This window comes from Haliaeetus leucocephalus, unplaced genomic scaffold (assembly GCF_000737465.1).
Source record: "Haliaeetus leucocephalus isolate CR32 unplaced genomic scaffold, Haliaeetus_leucocephalus-4.0 Scaffold251, whole genome shotgun sequence".
Classification (NCBI taxonomy): domain Eukaryota; kingdom Metazoa; phylum Chordata; class Aves; order Accipitriformes; family Accipitridae; genus Haliaeetus; species Haliaeetus leucocephalus.
In genome coordinates this window covers 7,742,572-7,761,338 of record NW_010972687.1, presented here as the reverse complement: position 1 = coordinate 7,761,338, position 18,767 = coordinate 7,742,572, and the positions used below count along the sequence as shown (strand labels likewise).

The 18,767-nt window shown below is 40.7% G+C and overlaps 1 protein-coding gene across 1 annotated transcript in view; it reads left to right on the top strand.

Annotated features, from left to right (window-relative positions):
- The window catches only part of PTCH1 (patched 1), a 65,575-nt gene extending 59,662 nt beyond the window's left edge, over positions 1–5,913 (top strand). Inside the window, exons 21-24 of the mRNA XM_010568673.1 lie at positions 506–605; positions 1,986–2,240; positions 3,282–3,810; positions 5,499–5,913. Coding sequence (XP_010566975.1) covers positions 506–605; positions 1,986–2,240; positions 3,282–3,809 — 883 coding nt within the window. The 3' untranslated portion in view covers position 3,810; positions 5,499–5,913. The remainder of the gene's footprint in view (positions 1–505; positions 606–1,985; positions 2,241–3,281; positions 3,811–5,498) is intronic.
- The last annotated feature ends 12,854 nt before the right edge of the window (positions 5,914–18,767 follow it).

The following is an 18,767-nucleotide window of genomic DNA, read 5'->3' as shown; positions in this document are numbered from 1 at the left end:
GCTGTAAAATGCAGAAGCATTTCACAGTGGATTAGCTGCTGGGAGAAGAGGGCTTCTTTTCCTTCTAGGCTAAATTGTTTAAATTCTACACCCTTCACTTCATTTGTTTGCTTCTGCTGGGTTTTCACTAATGGGGGCCCCTTTTCATTGTATTTGTGCTTTCAATCCATTCAGCTATTCACTGCACATTCCATATTTTTGTGTTTGTGTAACACATTCATAAATAACATTACATGCTTCCAGATTCTGGGAAATTAACAAATGTAATTTTTTTCTTTCCTTTATCAACTAACACTTTGGGTTGTGGAATATAGCTTCTCTAATTCAAAAGGTAAAAACCCCTACATCTATATATGGAAAGTTATATAATTATTTAGTACAATGTTAGTAATATTTAATTTAGTATATGTATTATTTTAACATTTGTAGGAGCAATTTGTAATCCCTTATTTCTCATAATATTTGTGGCTATTCTCTCCCCCAAAACCCTTAAACCCTACTTCAGGTATTTCTTTGCTGTTTTGGCAATCTTAACCATTCTGGGAGTTCTCAATGGATTGGTGCTGCTTCCTGTTCTTCTTTCATTCTTTGGACCATACCCTGAGGTCAGTAAAATTAATAGTGAACAGAAGAAATAGTACTGTATCTGCATGCCTGGCCTGCCAGATCACACCCCTTTTTTTAGAAACTCTTTATTTTTTAAATTCTCTCAGATTTTTTTAGTTTTTAAGTTTCTTGCTCTACATTTTTTTTTAAACTTTATTAAAAGTGCTGTTTGTTCTTTAGTTAGTTATCTACTTATATTTTTAAAGGGGTTTTTTAAGTATAGTTTTAGGGGCTGCAATCAGCAAGCTTGATACAAGTGTAGGATTATTTATGCTTTTAAAAGCATAGTGTGATATGCAGACTAGTTTGTAAATGGAGGATTTTCCCCAATATTTTGCAGAAGACAGTTCGTTTTGTACACACACCTTCTTCTTTCCTACCTCACTGGCTGTTCCTTTACCCAAAATATTTAACTGAGCAGACCACCAGGAAGGCCTGTGTGAACCAACATGTACCAGTGGTGGTCCACAGACCACACCTTGGTAACCATGACTGGTCTGCCAGAAAGTCCCCCCTGTCCAGTCGCCCCTCCCTGCGGTATGCTCTTGGCTCAAGCAACATTTTTAGTGGGTGGAAGGCTTCACTTAGATACTGATGACTTTACAGTATAAAGCCCAAGTCCAGCAAAAAAGGTTTCAGAGATGCCCAGTTTATGTTTGGCTGTTGATTATTCATTACCTACCCTATAGTTAACAGTTACTGCATTACATAGGGCTATCTTTATCACCTATTAGTAGAATCAGTGTGCTATGCTTCACATGTCTATATATATATGTGTGTGTGTGTGTATAAGAATAAAACACAGGGTATGTAAACAGTACTATTAATATTTCAGAAGTATTTTTTTAATATTAGTAAAATAGTTTTGACAACAGCATGTAATCTCTTCTGTTCCTAACAGTATACATGACCTGTCCCTTAGTCAAGCAATACATATGTTCGTATGTTACTACCACATATGTTGCTATTATGTCTGTGTCTATCTCTCTTTGCAAATAGACACTGAACCATACTACACATACACATTTGAGGTGATTTTATGAAATCACTGTTAATGTGTGCTGAAGCGGGAGGTAAGTCCATGTATTATTTTTATAAGTGCAAGTGCATGCACGCACACACATACATGCACTTCCTGAGACAATGATATCCAGCAGAATCTGTGTAATCCTGTTTACATACATATCCACATATGGAGATCGTACCTCTTTTTCTTTCATTAATTTTTTCAGTTCAGTATAAATGTTCATCAGAAAACTGGTGTTAAGGTTCTCATGGCATGGCAGGGTGTATTTGGCAGAAGAACATTTGCATCAAGCATTAATGATTAAAAGTGTTTAACGCTAACTGAATGTTACTGAATGCATTGTCATTATCAGGTTTCTCCATCCAATGGACGAAACAGATTGCCCACACCATCTCCTGAGCCACCCCCCAGCATCGTGAGGTTTGCACTGCCACCCGGGCACACAAATAATGGGTCAGATTCCTCTGATTCAGAGTACAGCTCTCAAACCACAGTGTCCGGCATCAGTGAAGAGCTTCATCAGTATGAGGCCACCCAAGGCCCTGGGGCACCAGTCCATCAAGTAATAGTGGAAGCCACTGAGAATCCTGTCTTTGCGAGATCCTCTGTAAGTAGCTCCCATATTGACTGGTAGGAGGGCAAGAAGAGCGTTTGGGGTATTTTTATTTAAATCTATTTATTTTTGTGGAAAGTTCTTTCATATTTCTGGCTGATAGTGCTTTGTGACTATGCCAAAACTTGGAAGTATAGAGTGAAAGCTTTCCTTGTCCTCTCCTTTAGAATCAAGTTGGGGGTAAAATGATGATACTAAAACAGAGGTCTTTGACATGTGTAATTGCTGTTACATCATATTGGCACCAGCCACAAGAGAGAGAAAGGGGAGACATTAAAAGATCCAGACCTCTTCCACACAGCTCCTTGTGGATCACCATCTCATATACCTCTCTCTGACAGCACATTTTGGGGAGAAAGATTGATAGAGCCAGAAGAAAACAGTTTCAGAGTTGTACCAAATCTTGGGCCCATTGCATCTTGCTACTGGGCTGGCATAACTGCAATTTCAAAGGAAAGTGAAAAAGCTCTGTCTCCTACCCCTGCTGATGCTGCATGCTGAGCTGCAATGCGGATCTGTTTTTGTTCAGCAGAGGCCTAGAAATAGGTACAAGCACAGCCACATTTGAAGTTGGTCACGGTTTATTGACTGATGTGGCCGCTGCACTTCACGCTTTTTACGGAAATCAGAAAACAGATTCCTACAGCCTATACAAACTACCCTACTAGCATCCTCTCTATGTACCCTGCATGGAATAGAGCCTTTTCCAAATGCCTGCAATTCTGCGTGTTGAGCGAGTTAAGATCAAGTGCTTGTCACTCGTCCCTTTGAAAAGATGGAACAGTATGTAGGAAGCTTACAGTAATGTTTTCAGCTGTCATCCTGTGTTTTTCTGAAGGTGTGCTTTCCAGGTTTTAATAACTTCAAACAAAAACTGTCTGGAAGAATCAAAAATTATCAGACTCCAGAGCATTACCTTTGTAGAGTTAAAGCCAGCACAGCATTATTATAATTGTTCTCAGCATAAAATACAAGCGAGCGCAGTATTTGTTTGCCGCGGTCTGTCAGAGGCATACCCATGCATCTCTCTTTCAGGTGGTTCAGCCAGAGACAAGGCACCAGTCGAGTCCCAGATCACAGTCGAATTCAGAGTCCGGCACGCAGCAGTCGTGGCGTCAGGGCAGACAGCCCAAACGGGAAGCGAGGGAAGGGCTGCGACCACCTCCTTACCGCCCTCGCAGGGACGCTTTTGAAATTTCTACTGAAGGGCATTCAGGACCTAGCAATAGGGATCGCTTGGGCCACAGGGCTCGTTCTCATAACTTGAGAAGCCCGGCATTCGGCACCGTGGGCACCGCAGGACCAGCGTACTGCCAGCCCATCACTACTGTGACTGCCTCGGCTTCAGTGACTGTCGCTGTCCACCCCGCGGTGCACAGCCACAGCTCTCGGGGAGGGAGCTTTCCGTCCTACGAGGGGTGCCATGAAGCTGACCATGGGCCATTTGAGGACCCTCATGTGCCTTTTAATGTGCGGTGTGAAAGAAGAGATTCTAAAGTAGAAGTTGTAGAACTGCAAGATGTTGAATGTGAGGAAAGGATACCTGGCAACAGCTCACAGTAAGGTAAGTCCGTCTCCTGTAGCTGCAAGCTTTGCCTGTGTCAGGCCGTGGTATGGTCGAAAGAAAGGGGAAAGATAAAATTTCTCTGAGGTACCTCTCCTGCAGGTAGGTTTACTTACTGGTCCCTGATAATCTTAAATCTGCTGACCGTGAATGCAGTACATTTTGCGCTAGAAATCAGGTTGGATGAAGTAGTACTTTCCGACACTGAGAAGCTGTAGTGGGTTCACACATGAACTGCTTCCAGGAGCCTTGCAAAGTGAGTTAAGTACATCATACAATCCCAGCTTACCAGATGAGGAGAATGCAGCAGAGAGGTTGTGTGATGTCTTCAACGCTGTGCAACTGCATTTACTGTTGATGGGTCCTGTCTTCTGATCCCTGAATCGGGCACGTTCTAAAACATCATACAGAATTACATTGCCTAAGAGAGCGTAGAGTTGCCAGCTACTTTAGGAGTTGTCCTCTCTTGAATAAAACCCTGTGAAGGAATTTGAAGTCCATAGTGAGGACTGAATCCCTCTGGAAGAAGGGCCGAGTGAGAGGTGGGAAGGCCCCACCATGCCTAGTGCACTGCTGCGTGGTGGGGTGTCCCCTGCGCTTTGGGGGGGCATTCAGAGACCCAGCCAGCGAACTCACACCTCCAAGGAGGAGTCCTTGGGCCAGTCTCTCCCTTTCCAGGGGCAGCTGCAGTGGGTGTGGAAGATGGGCATAAGGTAGAGCCGACCTAGCAGGGCATTTAATGTGTTCCTGTGAAACAATAGATACACCCAAGAACTTGTGAGCCTTGATACCTAAATCATTGTCTGTCTTTGGGCTGGCAAGAGAATGTTACAGGAAACAGTGCTGTTTAGAACAGGCAGGATATTTTAGCAGATGTTTGGGGAAGATAAAGCTGTTGATTCTCTTGAGAATTTTCCATTAATTTTACAGGGAATACTTTGAAGGGGAGAAACCAATTGAGTTTTTACCCTGAAAGCTTTCTGGGGCTTGTGCCTGAAAAAACATTTCTCACTATTTTAGCTCTGTTCTTCTCTTTTGGGGGAAAGAAGAAGTGTTAAAATAGTTACTTAGCCATGTATCCCTGTTTTCTCTCTTTGCTTTTCAGTGACAGTCACTAGTTTGACCAGAGCAAGCCATTTTATTTTGGTGCAGAACTATTTTACATGTACGCACACGCGTGTGTGCACACACACACATGGAGAGTTTTGATGGAAATTTTTTGATGACTCGTAATAAAATCACCTTCTCCTTTATAAAACATCTCCAAACATCTCAAAGTGCAAATAGGCGTGAATGCCTTTAGCCTCACAGTCTAGAAATATGGCAAGCAATAGCATCCTCAGAATAAGGAAATAGTTGGGCTCAGCTTTTTCAAGCTGAACTGCATGGTAACATGATTCTTAACTGTGCGCAATATTTGAATTACTGTATTTCTCCTTGAAGTTTTGACTGAATTTGTTGCAGGTATGTAAAGCTGGGAACTCAGAAATTAAAGCACCTGCATTTTTTTAATTGGCATCAGTATAGCTTACCTGGAAATTCATAACTGAGATGAAAGCAGAGCCCACGTTTCCTGACTGCTAACTGTAACCACAAAAATCATGAAATGAGTTTTGGATTAGCGTGATTTGTTTGTTTTTCTTGAACTTTAATGAATGTTTGTTTCTCTTCTCTCTTTATTTGTAAAGGGTAATAACTGAAGCAAAGAAGAGGCCAAAGATGGAAAACTGTATTTCCAGAACTGCTTGAAGAGAAGAACTGCTTGAAGTTGTAGAAAAGGACATGCTGCATCAGGACAACAGTTCACTGTTACTGTAACCTATTGTATTATTTTGTTAAATATTTCTTTAAGTATTTAAAAGATGTACACATATGTAATATACAAAAGAACAATGTAAAGTAGTATAATCTGGAGTCATTTGCCGCTGGGCAATAGAATGGGGACAATATTGTGTGCGCTTTGTACTTTTCGTACATTGATCTCTGTGCCACAACTAAGCTTAATCTAGTTCTAAATTTCAGCATAAGTTGCTGCTGCTTAAATATGTATAATTTACTTGTATAATTCTATGCAAATATTGCTTATGTAATAGGATTTTTTTTTTTTTTTAAAAGGTACATGTCTGTTTAAAATATTTTAAATTTGCGTATCACAACCCTGTGGTAGTATGAAATGTTACTGTTAACTTTCAAACACGCTATGCGTGGTAAGTTTTAAAATAAGCAGATATGAAGAAAAGCAAGTTAATCTGGGAGGCTTAAATAGATTTAGCTATGTGCAGGTTTTGTTTTGCTGTGTGTATCCATGCGTGCATCTGGACGTGTGCATGCTTTTGTGTGTATGTTCCTGGTGTACTGTAGTTTCTCTTTTACTGTAAGGTAACACTTAGTGGGCTTATAAACCCACTGATGCTGATGTGAGTCTGGCTTTCCCTGTTAGTAGGCACTAGTGAAAAATGTGTTGGTGTTTACCAACATACACCATAGACTGCCATCATCAAAGGCCCAACTAAAATAGAAGAGAAGACAGGGAGTTGAGGTTTGGGGTTGTGGTTCAGTTTCCCACACTCTCAATGACTTGGTTCACATGACTTTGGTCAAGTCACTTAACTGCCCCATGCCTCAGTTTCTCATTCTGTAAAATGGGTATAATTACACTTACCTACCTCCCAGGAATGTTGTGAGGCTTAATTACTGTTCGTGTAGTGCTTTGATTTTTTTTTTTTTTTTTTTTTTGCAAAAGGTGCCAGGTAAGTGCAAACACTATAACCATTGTTTTTTCACTTCCAAAGGTGCTGGATATTGAGAGGTGCTGGTGGTTATAGAGATTCAATGAGTATATGCCTTATTTTGATATTGATACTGTTAACTGTGAGTGGCATTAGAAGATGGATAATTGAGTTTTTTGACAGTGAGCCACAGCTCAGCTGTGTCCTTACAGCATTGAAAGCAATATCTTGGTCACCTTATTTTCATGGCAGGAAGGAAGTTAATAGTAACTGATAAAAATCAAATGGAAGGATAAAAAAAAAAAATCTTATTTTCACTTTCTGATGGGTCCAGGACTGTAATGACACGTAAAGCCTGGGGTGTTCTTTTCTCTATTGTTTGTGTTTTCCCATGCTGCATTGGCACTTTTAATTAAAACAGCTAAACTGGGATCTCTTTGCGAAACTAATTTAGCTTTTTGTATTACTATTTTTAAACTAAAGGGGGATTGCTGCAGGTGAAGGGTCTGAAAAAACACTACAGTCTGTGTTCCAGTTGGAAATAAACCCTAAGAATGGAGAACCTAAATTTAAAATAATAGAACAGAAGTTTTCATTATCTCTGTCTTACTCTTTCTTCATCTTTTTTCTGCCCTTCTCCAAGCTGTTTTTTAGAGCAGGTAGATGTTCAGGTGTGTATTCAGAGCCAAACACACACAACCAGTGTTCAGTTTCTAAACACAGCAGTGGTGGGGCTTTTCTTTAAGTACAATGCCTGAACAGCAGTGGCCAATTCTTTGATGGGAAAGTGTTTTTCTCCAGTGGCTTCAGGGAGTCTATCTTTGCCCACAGACCTTGCCAGCATAACTAATGGGGATAATTAGAATGCACAAATTTCCATGCCTTTTTTGCTCACTTGAAAACACTTTGATATGAGGCACTTGTTTACAGATTTCCAATGTGAACGCTCGAAGAGCAGGTGGCGAGAGCCTGGTGTCATTCCGGTGATACATAAGCTACTGTTTCAATGCACACTAAGGGTTAATGTTGCAACTGCCTATTGGTCCAGTTCACTGTCTAACATGAAAACTCTTAATGACAAAAAGACGAGGGGCCCCATTTAGCATTAGCCGCATAGCGACCTCAGATCATACAAACTCTGCAACAAAACTGTATGATACTAATTGGAAGCTGCCTTCAACCGCCAAGCGTGTGCGCTCCGTGTCAGAGGTCGGCAGGGCTCCCACTGACACCGACACCACCACCGCGGGCTGCCTCGCTCCCTCCTCTTTCTCGGGAGGGAAGGGGGCCAGGGCGAGCTGCCGTGTCTCCCACCTACCCCTGCCCGAGTCCTCCTGCGTGCCTGTGTGTGGGTGAGCTGCCTGCTGCTTCGTGCACAATGTAGACTTTCTTCTCTGATAGTCACATTGGCAAGGGGAGAACTCAGTGGCTGGCAACATTTACTTTGTTTTGGTTTTGTTTTTTAACTTTTTTAATCATGGGTGATATTTATATTTTTGTATCATAAGAATGTTTTCTTACAGTATTTGTCATGCCAGTTTATAACAAACAAGATGCAGGGATTTTATTTCTATTGGAAACACTATTACAGCTATGTTTTTACTGTTTAATGGATTTTTATTTGTATAGAGTGCTTACTAATGTTAAATAGGAAAGAGTATATAACATTTACATTAAGGACTCGTCGTAGCTTTTAGCATAAGGAGTTAAAAGGAAAAAAAATACTCAAAACTGGGTCTCATTGCCTGCCTGTTTCGGTAGGAGTGGGTTTGTGTCATTTCAGTTACAAAGATAAAATTATGCCATATAATTTATTTATATGAAAATTTATTTTTGTAGTGTACATAGTAGCCATCAAGTCTTTTGACAGAAGTATATTTTTAAAGAGTTTATATGTAATGATGATACCATAATGTTTTGGAACACTGCTGAGATACAATTACGGTGCACACTTTTCCTTGTAAACCCCCTGGCAGAAAAGAAAGTGTTTAACAGTGTTAAGAGAGAAAGAGAGTGTGAATATTCATCCGATTCTGAACTGTGTTTTAGTTGCCATTTGTGATCTAGTGTGGTTCTCATTTTAAACTTTGAATGGAAATTGTACAAACTCTCCAAATATTAATGTTTAAACACTGATAGAAATTCTAACATGAATAAAAAATATTATAACTTATTGATTATGGATTTGGTTGTTTATAGAATGCTTCTTTATGTACTACTGGTCAGCTGTGCAGGTACAACCATGCAATCATTCTGATTTGGAGCATGAATTGGGGTGTTTCAGTATTTGGGATGTTTGGGAAATTCAGATTTGCCCATTTTGGAGCAGGAGCCAATTCTAAAATCCTGTCTAAATTGTAACACGCTGATCCTTGTCTGTTGGTTCCATTACCCTGGTTTCATCTCAGGGGATAGGTTTAGGCCTGGATTATACCCTTCATTCTCACCCTGAACAAAGCATTTTGTGTAGACTTTGAACCCTTGGGTAACAGTTTATGTACAGGTTATTTCTGCTTAGAAGTGGGAGGAGATTCTTTATCTTTTTCCGTCTCTGTGGTTGCTCCCTAAATTGGATTAGAGAGATAGTTGATTTTTCCCACTTTGTGGAACAAAAACCAAATAAACGTGGAGTTCTGAAAACTACAGTGCTCCATAAGAAGGGAGACTCTTGACAAAACTCCTTCCAGGAAGTGTGCTAGCAACTGCAAGCCATGGTGCAGGTCTCCATGCCCTGTGCGAGCACTGCTTGGGAAGGAGAGGCTACTGCAGGCAGCAGGGTGAAGATTGCAAGCAGCAACATCTGTCTGAAGTCACTTGTGTCATAAACCTTGGTGTGTTTTTTCCTGTGCAAACATAGTCTGATGAGCATCCACCGAAGTGCCACAGAGCCAGCAATCTTTTACTTCATCCTAGAAACCTTCGGTGATTTTTTTCACAAGTCTTCTAAATTTCTCGTAAACAGAAAAGCCCAAACATGTCTTGAGATAATTTATAATTCAGCCTCTACTTTTCACAGTCTGAGGAAATACAAATACAACTTCCTATTTTATGTTTTCTGTAAGTTTAACCAGAAAAGAGGAAAATACAGCTAAAGGACTTGAACTGCAAAACTCCTGCACATGTTTTTTTGCTGCTCAAAATACTCTTCTTCAGATCCTCAGGACCAGCCAGACTGAGTCAGGTTGCAGATTGGGCCTTAGTGGGTTACAGCCTGTGAGAAGAGTGGCCACTAAAGTCTTGCATTAGCTCAACTCACTGACTTTGCCTTTTGTGTCCCAGCCATTCATGGGAGCAGCTCCATTCATAGGACTGGAAACCATATGAATAAATCAATACATTCTGCTAGTCAGAACACAGGATTTTTCTTTAAAAATTCCATTTTGCATCAATGATAGCTATTTACCTTACATTACTTGTTATGTTTAGATTTCTTATAAATGGCTCTTCTTGCTGTCAGTCCTATTAACCCCAAGTAAGACCTTAATCAGATTTTTGTCAGAGATTGGCCATATTTATTCAGGCCTTAAGTAAACGTGGCCAAATTTTTGTTGGCATAACGCATATATTTAACAGCTTCAGGAATGCTGCATGCTGCTAAACTGCAGCAGCACTGATGTATGAACAGGTGTTTCATTTTTGTTAACTTTCACTCCCAATGAGCATCTGAGACACCGACTGTTTATATCTGAAAACCACTATTGCCAAATTGTAATTACTTTTAATGGCTGCTGCAAGTAAGGAGAACAATTACTACTTCCCTACTCTGTTCAGTCATTCTTGTCCTTTTTGTTGCAGACATGCTGAACCTTACTGCTAGAACAGGATGCATGCCAGGAAACTGCACTACCCAGCCTGAGTTGCTTAAAAAAAATACATGCCCAGTTTAACTCTACATGGTTAATTGCAGCTAATTAAACACAAAAATGAAGCAGTACTACTGCTTTGACAAATTTTAACATCTGTCCTGACATATTTGGTACTGCAGAAACCATTCTGCCTCTGTGGATGCTACATAAGCAAAGGAAATCTCTACCTTAGATTTTCGCTTGTCTGCAGCGGCATCCAGGCCGCTTACCACCCTACAACAGCTTTTCTTAGGAATAATTCCACCTTCATTTTAACAGCTGTGACCGCATGTGTCACTAGTGTTTCTGCTGCCACGGCAGCTATACCTGCTTGCCACTGATGTAGGGTAGGGCTGCAATGGAGACAATTGTATCTCGCTTGGGTTAGTGAACGTGCTGTAACTCAACTTGCCCTAAGAAGAACCCAACACAGGGCAGCATGCGTTTTAATTTGTTTTGCTAAGCAGAGCATCCTGCCAGGCTCTTCTCCATGCTTAACTCAAGCTGCCAGTTAGGAGTTGCTGGACCTTTGAGTCAGCAAATTTGAATTAGGACCTCACATTCACATGGTGGAGATACGCTTTGGCACAAGGGAGCACAAAACCCCGTGGCTTTTCTGTCTGGTCTTTCCACCCCTTGAGTTCAAACCTTTGCAGTGGGGCTGACTTTGCAGGTCCCCAGCTGCCTACGGACACCACAGCCTTGTGAAACCTGCTGGGGAGTGAAGCTGTAAGCCAGGACAGCTGGGAAGGGGGAGGGTTGGAAGCTGGAGATTGGAAACTGCTTCCCAAGCAAGGCAGGCTTTGCCTCCGTTGAAGAGGAAGGGCTGGGAAGCAGTGGCCAGGCTTCATTCACGGATGAGTGAATTAGGTGGGTTTCTCCATCTGGTGAGGGGGAAAGACCACTGAAGTGTTTGAAAAGTGATTTATGGCAGAAGTGAGAGACCCTGGGTGCTCTGGAAGAGAGACAGCTCCACCATCTGATTTAGGAGACCCAAAAAGGTATTGCAAATGTATTTCAAAGCGTACATAAGACTGATTTTTCTGTTCCAAGTTGTGTTCAGTTTAGCAACCCTGGATTTTTTGTTCTGAGGTTTACATTGGGCAACAGATTTGTATGGGGGAATGTCTGCCTAGTCTTTTGAAAGAGAGGGGAAGGGAAAGGAATTAAACAAGAATTATTTGCTAAGTAGAAAGGAGTCAAAGGAAGAGTATTATTATTATGATGATGCTTCTTTTTTTCCAGCTTTTGTTACTTTGACAAAGGGAAATCTTTCCTCTTTCTCTCCCTCGTGACAGATGTTGTGTCTTGCCCAGAAGACAAGAGGTTGCACCTCTGTGGTCTGCCAGATCTTGGCAGGGCTTTTAAGTGGGGAGCTTGCTTTAGGAGAGCCTGTCACCACGGAGTGCTGCTCCTGCACTAAGGTAGCTTTATGGAAAGTATATGTGACACCAACCGTGGGTGACGAATGACCTTTGAGATGGCTAGATTTAAACTAATAATCTTGAGGTTAAAATGCCAATTTACCCTTTCCTAGTTACCAAACATATAGCCCATCTGTAATCAGAGTTTACCTCTCTGAGCAAAGGGTGTTATTTCTTCTCATTAAACGAGGGACCAGATATTTTATTAGTTGTTAAGACTAGTAAAGGTAAAAGATTTGAGTACCTTATTTCAGCAGAATAACTAGGGTAAATAGGAAACTCACAGCTTCCACCCCAAATAACTAGCATTTGCTGTAAGAGAATTCAAACCCTCTTTCACTTTATTGCTTCCCTATTATGCAATCATTTTAAGTAGGCTATTTATTTTAACTTAAGAGCATTTACTTTGGTAGCCAATATAATATGCTTCTGTACCATTTCACAACATTTTAGAAGACTAACAGGTTCAACTTTAAATGGTTGTGAAGACTAAAGGAGGGTGTTATTGTACAGCATCACACACCTTAGTGTAGCACTTACAAAAATTGTCAGATGACATCTAAAAGACAACTAAAACTTTTCATTTTGGAGTCAGTAGTATAGAACTTTCTACCTGGCAAAAGGGCAAAGGGAGCCTCCTTTTGTTCACTTTTAGCTTCCCAAAATTTGCAAAAAATTGTCAATGAAGTTCTTGTGAAACTAAATGAATAGAACAAAAGTATCCAAGACGTGAGCTCTGTGAATGCCATGCATTTATAGCTTGCGTTCAGTCTGCCCCATATTGAGTCAAGAGAGGAAACAGAACTATAAATTGAGTTATTTTTAGACCCTAAGAAGATCTGTGTATGAATATAACTAATTATTAAGCATATAACTGGTGAAAATACTGACCAATATGTAAGCTGTGGTGTCCAACTCCTCTGTTTAAGTTACTTAACACTGCTCCATTTAGTTAATTTAACTTTTCACTCTGCATCTCTATGCTTTTGTCAGGCATTTCAGCATAATTTTGAGGAAAAGTGTAAGTATGGGGGCAAAAAGTGCTTTTAAGCACATTGTCTGTGAAAGTTTCATCTCATTCATAAATAGGTTTCCCAATTAGTTAGGTAGTACATGGATTTAAACCAATTTCAATGGATGTTCTCTAATGCAATAGACTAATACTCCAAAGTAACCGTTACAGTCCATTGAATCAGTAGCCCATGAACTAATGAGGATTTACACATTAGTTGGTTATGGTTCCTTAGGAACCCCACGGTTTAAGAGGGATGTTAATGTCCTTGAATACATCCAGAGGAGGGCAACAAAGCCGGTAAAGGGGCTGGAAAGCATGTCCTGTGAGGAGTGGCTGAGGACTCTGGGTTTGTCTAGCTTGGAGAGAAGGTGGCTGAGGGGCGACCTCATTGCTCTCTGCAGCTTCCTGAGGAGGGGAAGTCCAGAGGGAGCTGCTGAGCTCCTCTCCCTGGGATCCAGCAACAGCATCCATGGGAATGGCTCACAGCTGCGCCAGGGGAGGCTTAGACTGGACATTAGGAAACATTTCTTTACTGAGAGGGTGGTCAAACACTGGAACAGGCTTCCTAGAGAGGTGGTCGATGCCCCATGCCTGTCAGTGCCTTAAAAAGAGGCATTTGGACAGTGCCCTTAATACCAGGCTTTAACTTTTCATCAGCTCTGAAGTGGTCAGGCAGTTGGACTAGATGGTGTTTGTATGTCCCTTCCAAACAAAAATATTCTAGTCTAGTCTAATCTAGCCTAGTCTATTAAGAACATTTAAACATTTTGTTACTGAGATAAGCATACATGGAGCATAGAAATTCCTGCCAAATCTGATGGGAATAAGCCATGAGTCAGCAAGGGTGTTTAAGAGCTGTAAGCAAATATTGCTTTTAAGTTGTCTTCGGTGGGATTACTGATAGGTAAATCTGCATTTTTATTAACCTTTGCATGGCTTGGTCTGTATAGTATACAGTGAAAAGTGTGGTCCTGGTTATGCTATTCAAACCCTTCCTTTAATACACAGTAGGCAAATTGGGCACAGTGAATCATCCCTGTGGAGGACTGCCTCTGCTGCCATTGACTACAAAAGGTACACAGATTTCTGACCGTAGAGGCTCCCACTCATACTTGAGCTAGATGCCCATAGCTGAGGGTGAGAATCAAGTAAAAAAAAAAATCAGTTTTTTTTCCCCCTGAGACTGTAAATCATAATTTAGTCAATGGTACTCTGGGACTTCTTGAATGGATTCGTATACTTCAGGAGCCTTTTGAGCTGCATCTGAAACAGAAAGTTGCACAAGGAAAACCAACAAGCAGAGGGTTTTGTTTGTGGAATTGACCTGTCTTACACTGATCTGAGATGTGCAGAAGAGCTATGCTGGAATATACTTGTGAACCTTAATCCTAGGCCTCCAGATCACTGCCGTCACATCCAGTCTTTCTCTCATCATTGTGATATTTTATAATTGTGTTCTGTTTTGGCCATTCTATATTAAATTATCACCTTTTTATTTTCTTTTTTTTTAAATCTTACAAAACTTTTTAGGTCAAGAAAATTGCTGTAACCTAAGTGCAATAACCTAGATTGCACCTTTTACCTCTGTGGAACTGGATCTCTGCAGGGAAAGAGCTCCCCCCCGCCCCCCTTTAAATATGATATTACTCACAACTACATTTCTTCTCTTTTTGCCCTTCCCCTTCCTTGCTTTCCCCCTTGCACATCCTCATGGGGATGTCAGTGTGGCATCCAGCACGGCTCATGGTTAGCTGGTGAATGCAGCTATGCCCAGAGATACCTGTAGTATGCAGTTTGACTGGAGTTGTTCCAAAAAGCCAATGAAAAGAGCTGGTGCAGAAGTACAAGATCTCTTGTGCACCAGTAAGATAGTATAAATTTGGGGCTGGGCAGGCCTGAGGAATCCCCAAAAAGAAATCTCTCTGAGAAGCCTCTCAGAGTACGTTCCCTGGGAAATTATTACCCGTGTTTCTTTTGCTTTGTTTTCTTTCTCTGCTTTGTGCATGTGTCACAAATTGTTTTATGATTCATTTTTTGCATGAGTCTAATGGAAAGTTTTAAATTTTTGAAGGCCAAGTCATTTATATCAGACATGTTTAGCAGAAAAAATACTATTACAGAAAACTCAAGATTCTCCTAACAAAAAGTGACAGAGGCTCTGATCCTTTGAACATTTAAGTAAGTCCTTTGTTTCACAATCACAGTGAGTAGCTGGGACTATTCAAACCTGAGAGATTAAGTAAGTACTAAAGTAGTTGCAGAAATGGGATGTGAGTGCTGCAATTGATAAAAATACATGTGAGAAAGTTTGAGTTTTACTACTAATGATGATGAGACTTGGCTTAGCTTGGCAAGATGGGACTTGGCTATTCTGCAGGCAGCAGCACACACAGACATGCTGTGGTGCTTGTTTGCTTGCCTTCATAGATGCAGGGTGAAGGGATGCTGAGACACAGAGAAGCAAAAAAGCCAGTGAGACGTACAGTAGAAAGTGAAAGGAAGCAGCAGAAAAAGAAATGAGAACTATGAGCCCTGAGCCCATATGGGAGGACTCACAAAAGTTTCTTTAAAAGGTGCATTTGAAGTTTGTGTAAAGTGACTAGGGGTATCATTCTGCTGCACAAGGGAGGCTTGGCTGTGCCTGGACGCTGAGCATAAGAGCTCAGTGTTCCTACTCATAGGGGAGGTGATAACTTGCTTTGGGGGATATTTTTTATAATGTTGATGCTGGCTTTTTGAATGTTTTTCTATACAACGTGTGTGTGTCTATGTGTGTGTGAGTGTGTATGATGGGAAACACGCAAGCATGTAGTAAGAACTGTGGTTTCAGTGTGTGGAATTTGCTACTGGCAAGTTATTCTAGCACTGAGTCCAAGATAAATACCAGGTAGGCTTATATTTTTGCATGTGCTTTTTTGTCCTGAAATGTTTTAAAAGTCTTCCAAAATGCAGGAAGTTGCACCTGGGGTTTCACAATTTTCTTGGGGCTGATGGTCCCGGTGCACATCGCTTCATTTTCTGTTTCTGCTTTAATTTGTTTTGTTTGGCAAAGTCCTGAAGGGAAGCTCAGATGAAGAGGCTCCAGACAAGTGTTTTTTCTTGGTCTGGGGGCTGGCTTCACTGACTCTTCCTAAAAAAAATTTTTCTGCACTGTCCTACACAGTATGGGAGTTCCCAGACCTCCTTTCCACACTCCTGTTGTTTTGATTAATTTCTTCAGAGTACAAGTAGAATTAGGCAGAATGGAAGGGTACTGACTTACTGGAAATGGTCTTTTTATGTTCCTTAACGTACATGTAACAGAAGAAAAAGGCTTTGAATTGAAGACACTCCACTGTGTAATTTTAAATTATTTTCTCTGGCCTCAGAGTACCTTTCCCTTTAAGGTCTTCTTTGCATGGATACTTGGACTAATGCTTAATTTTTTCCCATTGAAATTGTGTGTCAGACCCAGAAGTGGGCTGTTGCCCAGCAGACACTTTTTTCCTGTTCCAGAGAACACACATTCCCCTAATAACCACCATACTATTCCTCACATGCCACCTAATGGGCTAAGTATGTGAAAAAGCAAAGACTCTGGAAGCCCTGGTGAAGAAGCATTGCAGTAGGGCTGTATAGGAAGCCATCGCTTATGGGACAGCTGGGAATCTGGCTGTTGTGCTGGCTTTTCCTGCCTCTTCTGTGGGGATTTGTCTTGGTGTGCGTTTTTCAATCCCTGCATTCTGGTCAAAAAGAAATGAAAAAGCAAATGGACTTCGCTAGCCATGAAAGCCAATAAGAGGGTGACAGATGGGGAGAAAAGTGCCAGAAAGGGCATTGTCTGGGTCTGAATTGGGGACAGCAGCAGCAGTATTCCCTTGAACAGCCATGGGAGCTGGGGAAGAAAGCCCATCTTGTGTTCAGGCAGTGACAAGGAAGATTTGGGAAGCATTGGGAAGCCGGGGTTTTGGCTGGGGAAGGGTAAAAGGGGCTTGAGCCGGGAAAGGATGGGTTAGAAGGAGCAAGGGACTTCTGAGATGGGTGCATGGGCTGGTGGGCTGGTGGCTTGGAGAGAGCAAGAAGTTGGGATCAGTACAGAAAAGTGAATGAAAGCCACAGAGCAGAGGAATAAATTCAGCTTCTGCACTTAAAATATTAAAAAACTTAAAATACTCATAGAACTTTGTGACAGACCAATGAAATACTGCACAAAACAGGCAGAAAACAACGCAACTGCAATTAAAATATAATACAACATCATCAAATTTGTTATCTTCTCATCACAAGAAATCAGCCCTTGTAAAATACTCATTAAATGCATGGAATAGTTATGATCTGTTCAGTCAAAATATTATATTTAAGAGTCCTACCTTACAATAATAATAATAAATACTACACAAGTTTAAGACACTGTTTGGAGGCACCACCATCACAGGGGTAAGTAATGCACTTGCAGTTCATAGAACTGGGAGGAGTCTTGTGTTGGCAAACTGGAGGCTATATCTTCTTATAAACGTGCTTAGGTTGACACTTTGCCCATTTGGCTGTCATCTTTTTCATAATTCTCAATGACACAAACCCCCCAAAATATAAGAGGGGTCAGTGTTGTCCTAGATCCTTTTCTTTCAAAATTCTGCTACACTAAAATCACCAGCAGGGAAGAATGCATTTTATATATTCCTGTTTTGGCTACAAGCAGGTTCTTTTTTCAAGATCAAATTCATAATTTTTAGCTTTTTTATAAAGAAGGACTTAAAAGGCAAGTGGGATTTTGTGATAGGCTGTCAGTAAGAGTATAACCTTGCCAAGAATACATAGACAATTAAAGATGTTCTTTAACTTCAGAAATTCTGCTTGCTAATTCATAGATGCACATCTCCAGTCAAAGAACACTTCTCACTGAGTTAGCATCTTGAACATTTCCCTAAAGCTTTGAGGACAAAACACAACTTAAAAACAAGCAGGAAAGCCATGACAGAAATAAGTTACACTGTGGAACTGTGACGAGTGGATAGGGAATTCTGCCTTCCTACAAGTCCCTTCTGGTTTTTGTTTATCCTGTGGCCCTCTCTGGGATCATACAGTTTTATTTCAGCACCAAAATTGGTCACCAAATTTTCAGGAGCACTGAGAACTCAGCTATGGTTTCTCTGTTGGATGCTGGCCCCTTTGTTCCACCCTACAGAGGTAGGAAAGAACTATCAAAGCTTTTTTCTCTTTTTTTTTTCTTGCTATACTTTGTTCCAAAGGAAGTGGGTTCTGGAAACATTCACCATTGTAAATCATGGCTTAAATTCGATACTTGTTCATCTGTTTAACTGCTGCTCTGTGTTTTCAGACTCTCACCCAGTGCTGTGTTGTCGGGAGAACAGAGGTAGCTGTATTGTCACTTGAAAATATATGAAAACCATAATGGATAGTAGTAATTTACATAAAATACTGATATTGAAGAGTTCTTTAATCTCTGTTTTAAAATTAAAAGTGACTACACATCTTATTTATTGTGTGCCATGAATCCTTTCCCGCTCTTTTATGATTGTATCTTACAATAACTGATAAAATCTAAGCCTTTCATCCACCACAGATGCTCCATATCCCAGTGGGCCTTTGATCCAATATGATCTTCTTAAACAGCACTATAGGGTCAGAGCATTTTCTCCAGAGAGTTTTGAGCTGAAGCATATTTCATAATGAGCCCCTTTTATTAAGATCTGCTCTGCCACTCTAATGGAAAACATAGATTTGTGATCTGCCCCTTACAGGATATTAAAGAAAAAAATATTTTTTCATTATTGGATTAGTTACCTCAGTGCTTTCAGAGATTAACTCGTTATCATTACATTTTTCTAAATGTCTTATTCCTTGTTTAATACAAATGGATTTCGAGTGGTCCTGTAAGTAGAAAATCGATAAATGGACCAGCAGTGTAATCTTTTAGACTAATAAAAAAATGTGTGACTCCCAG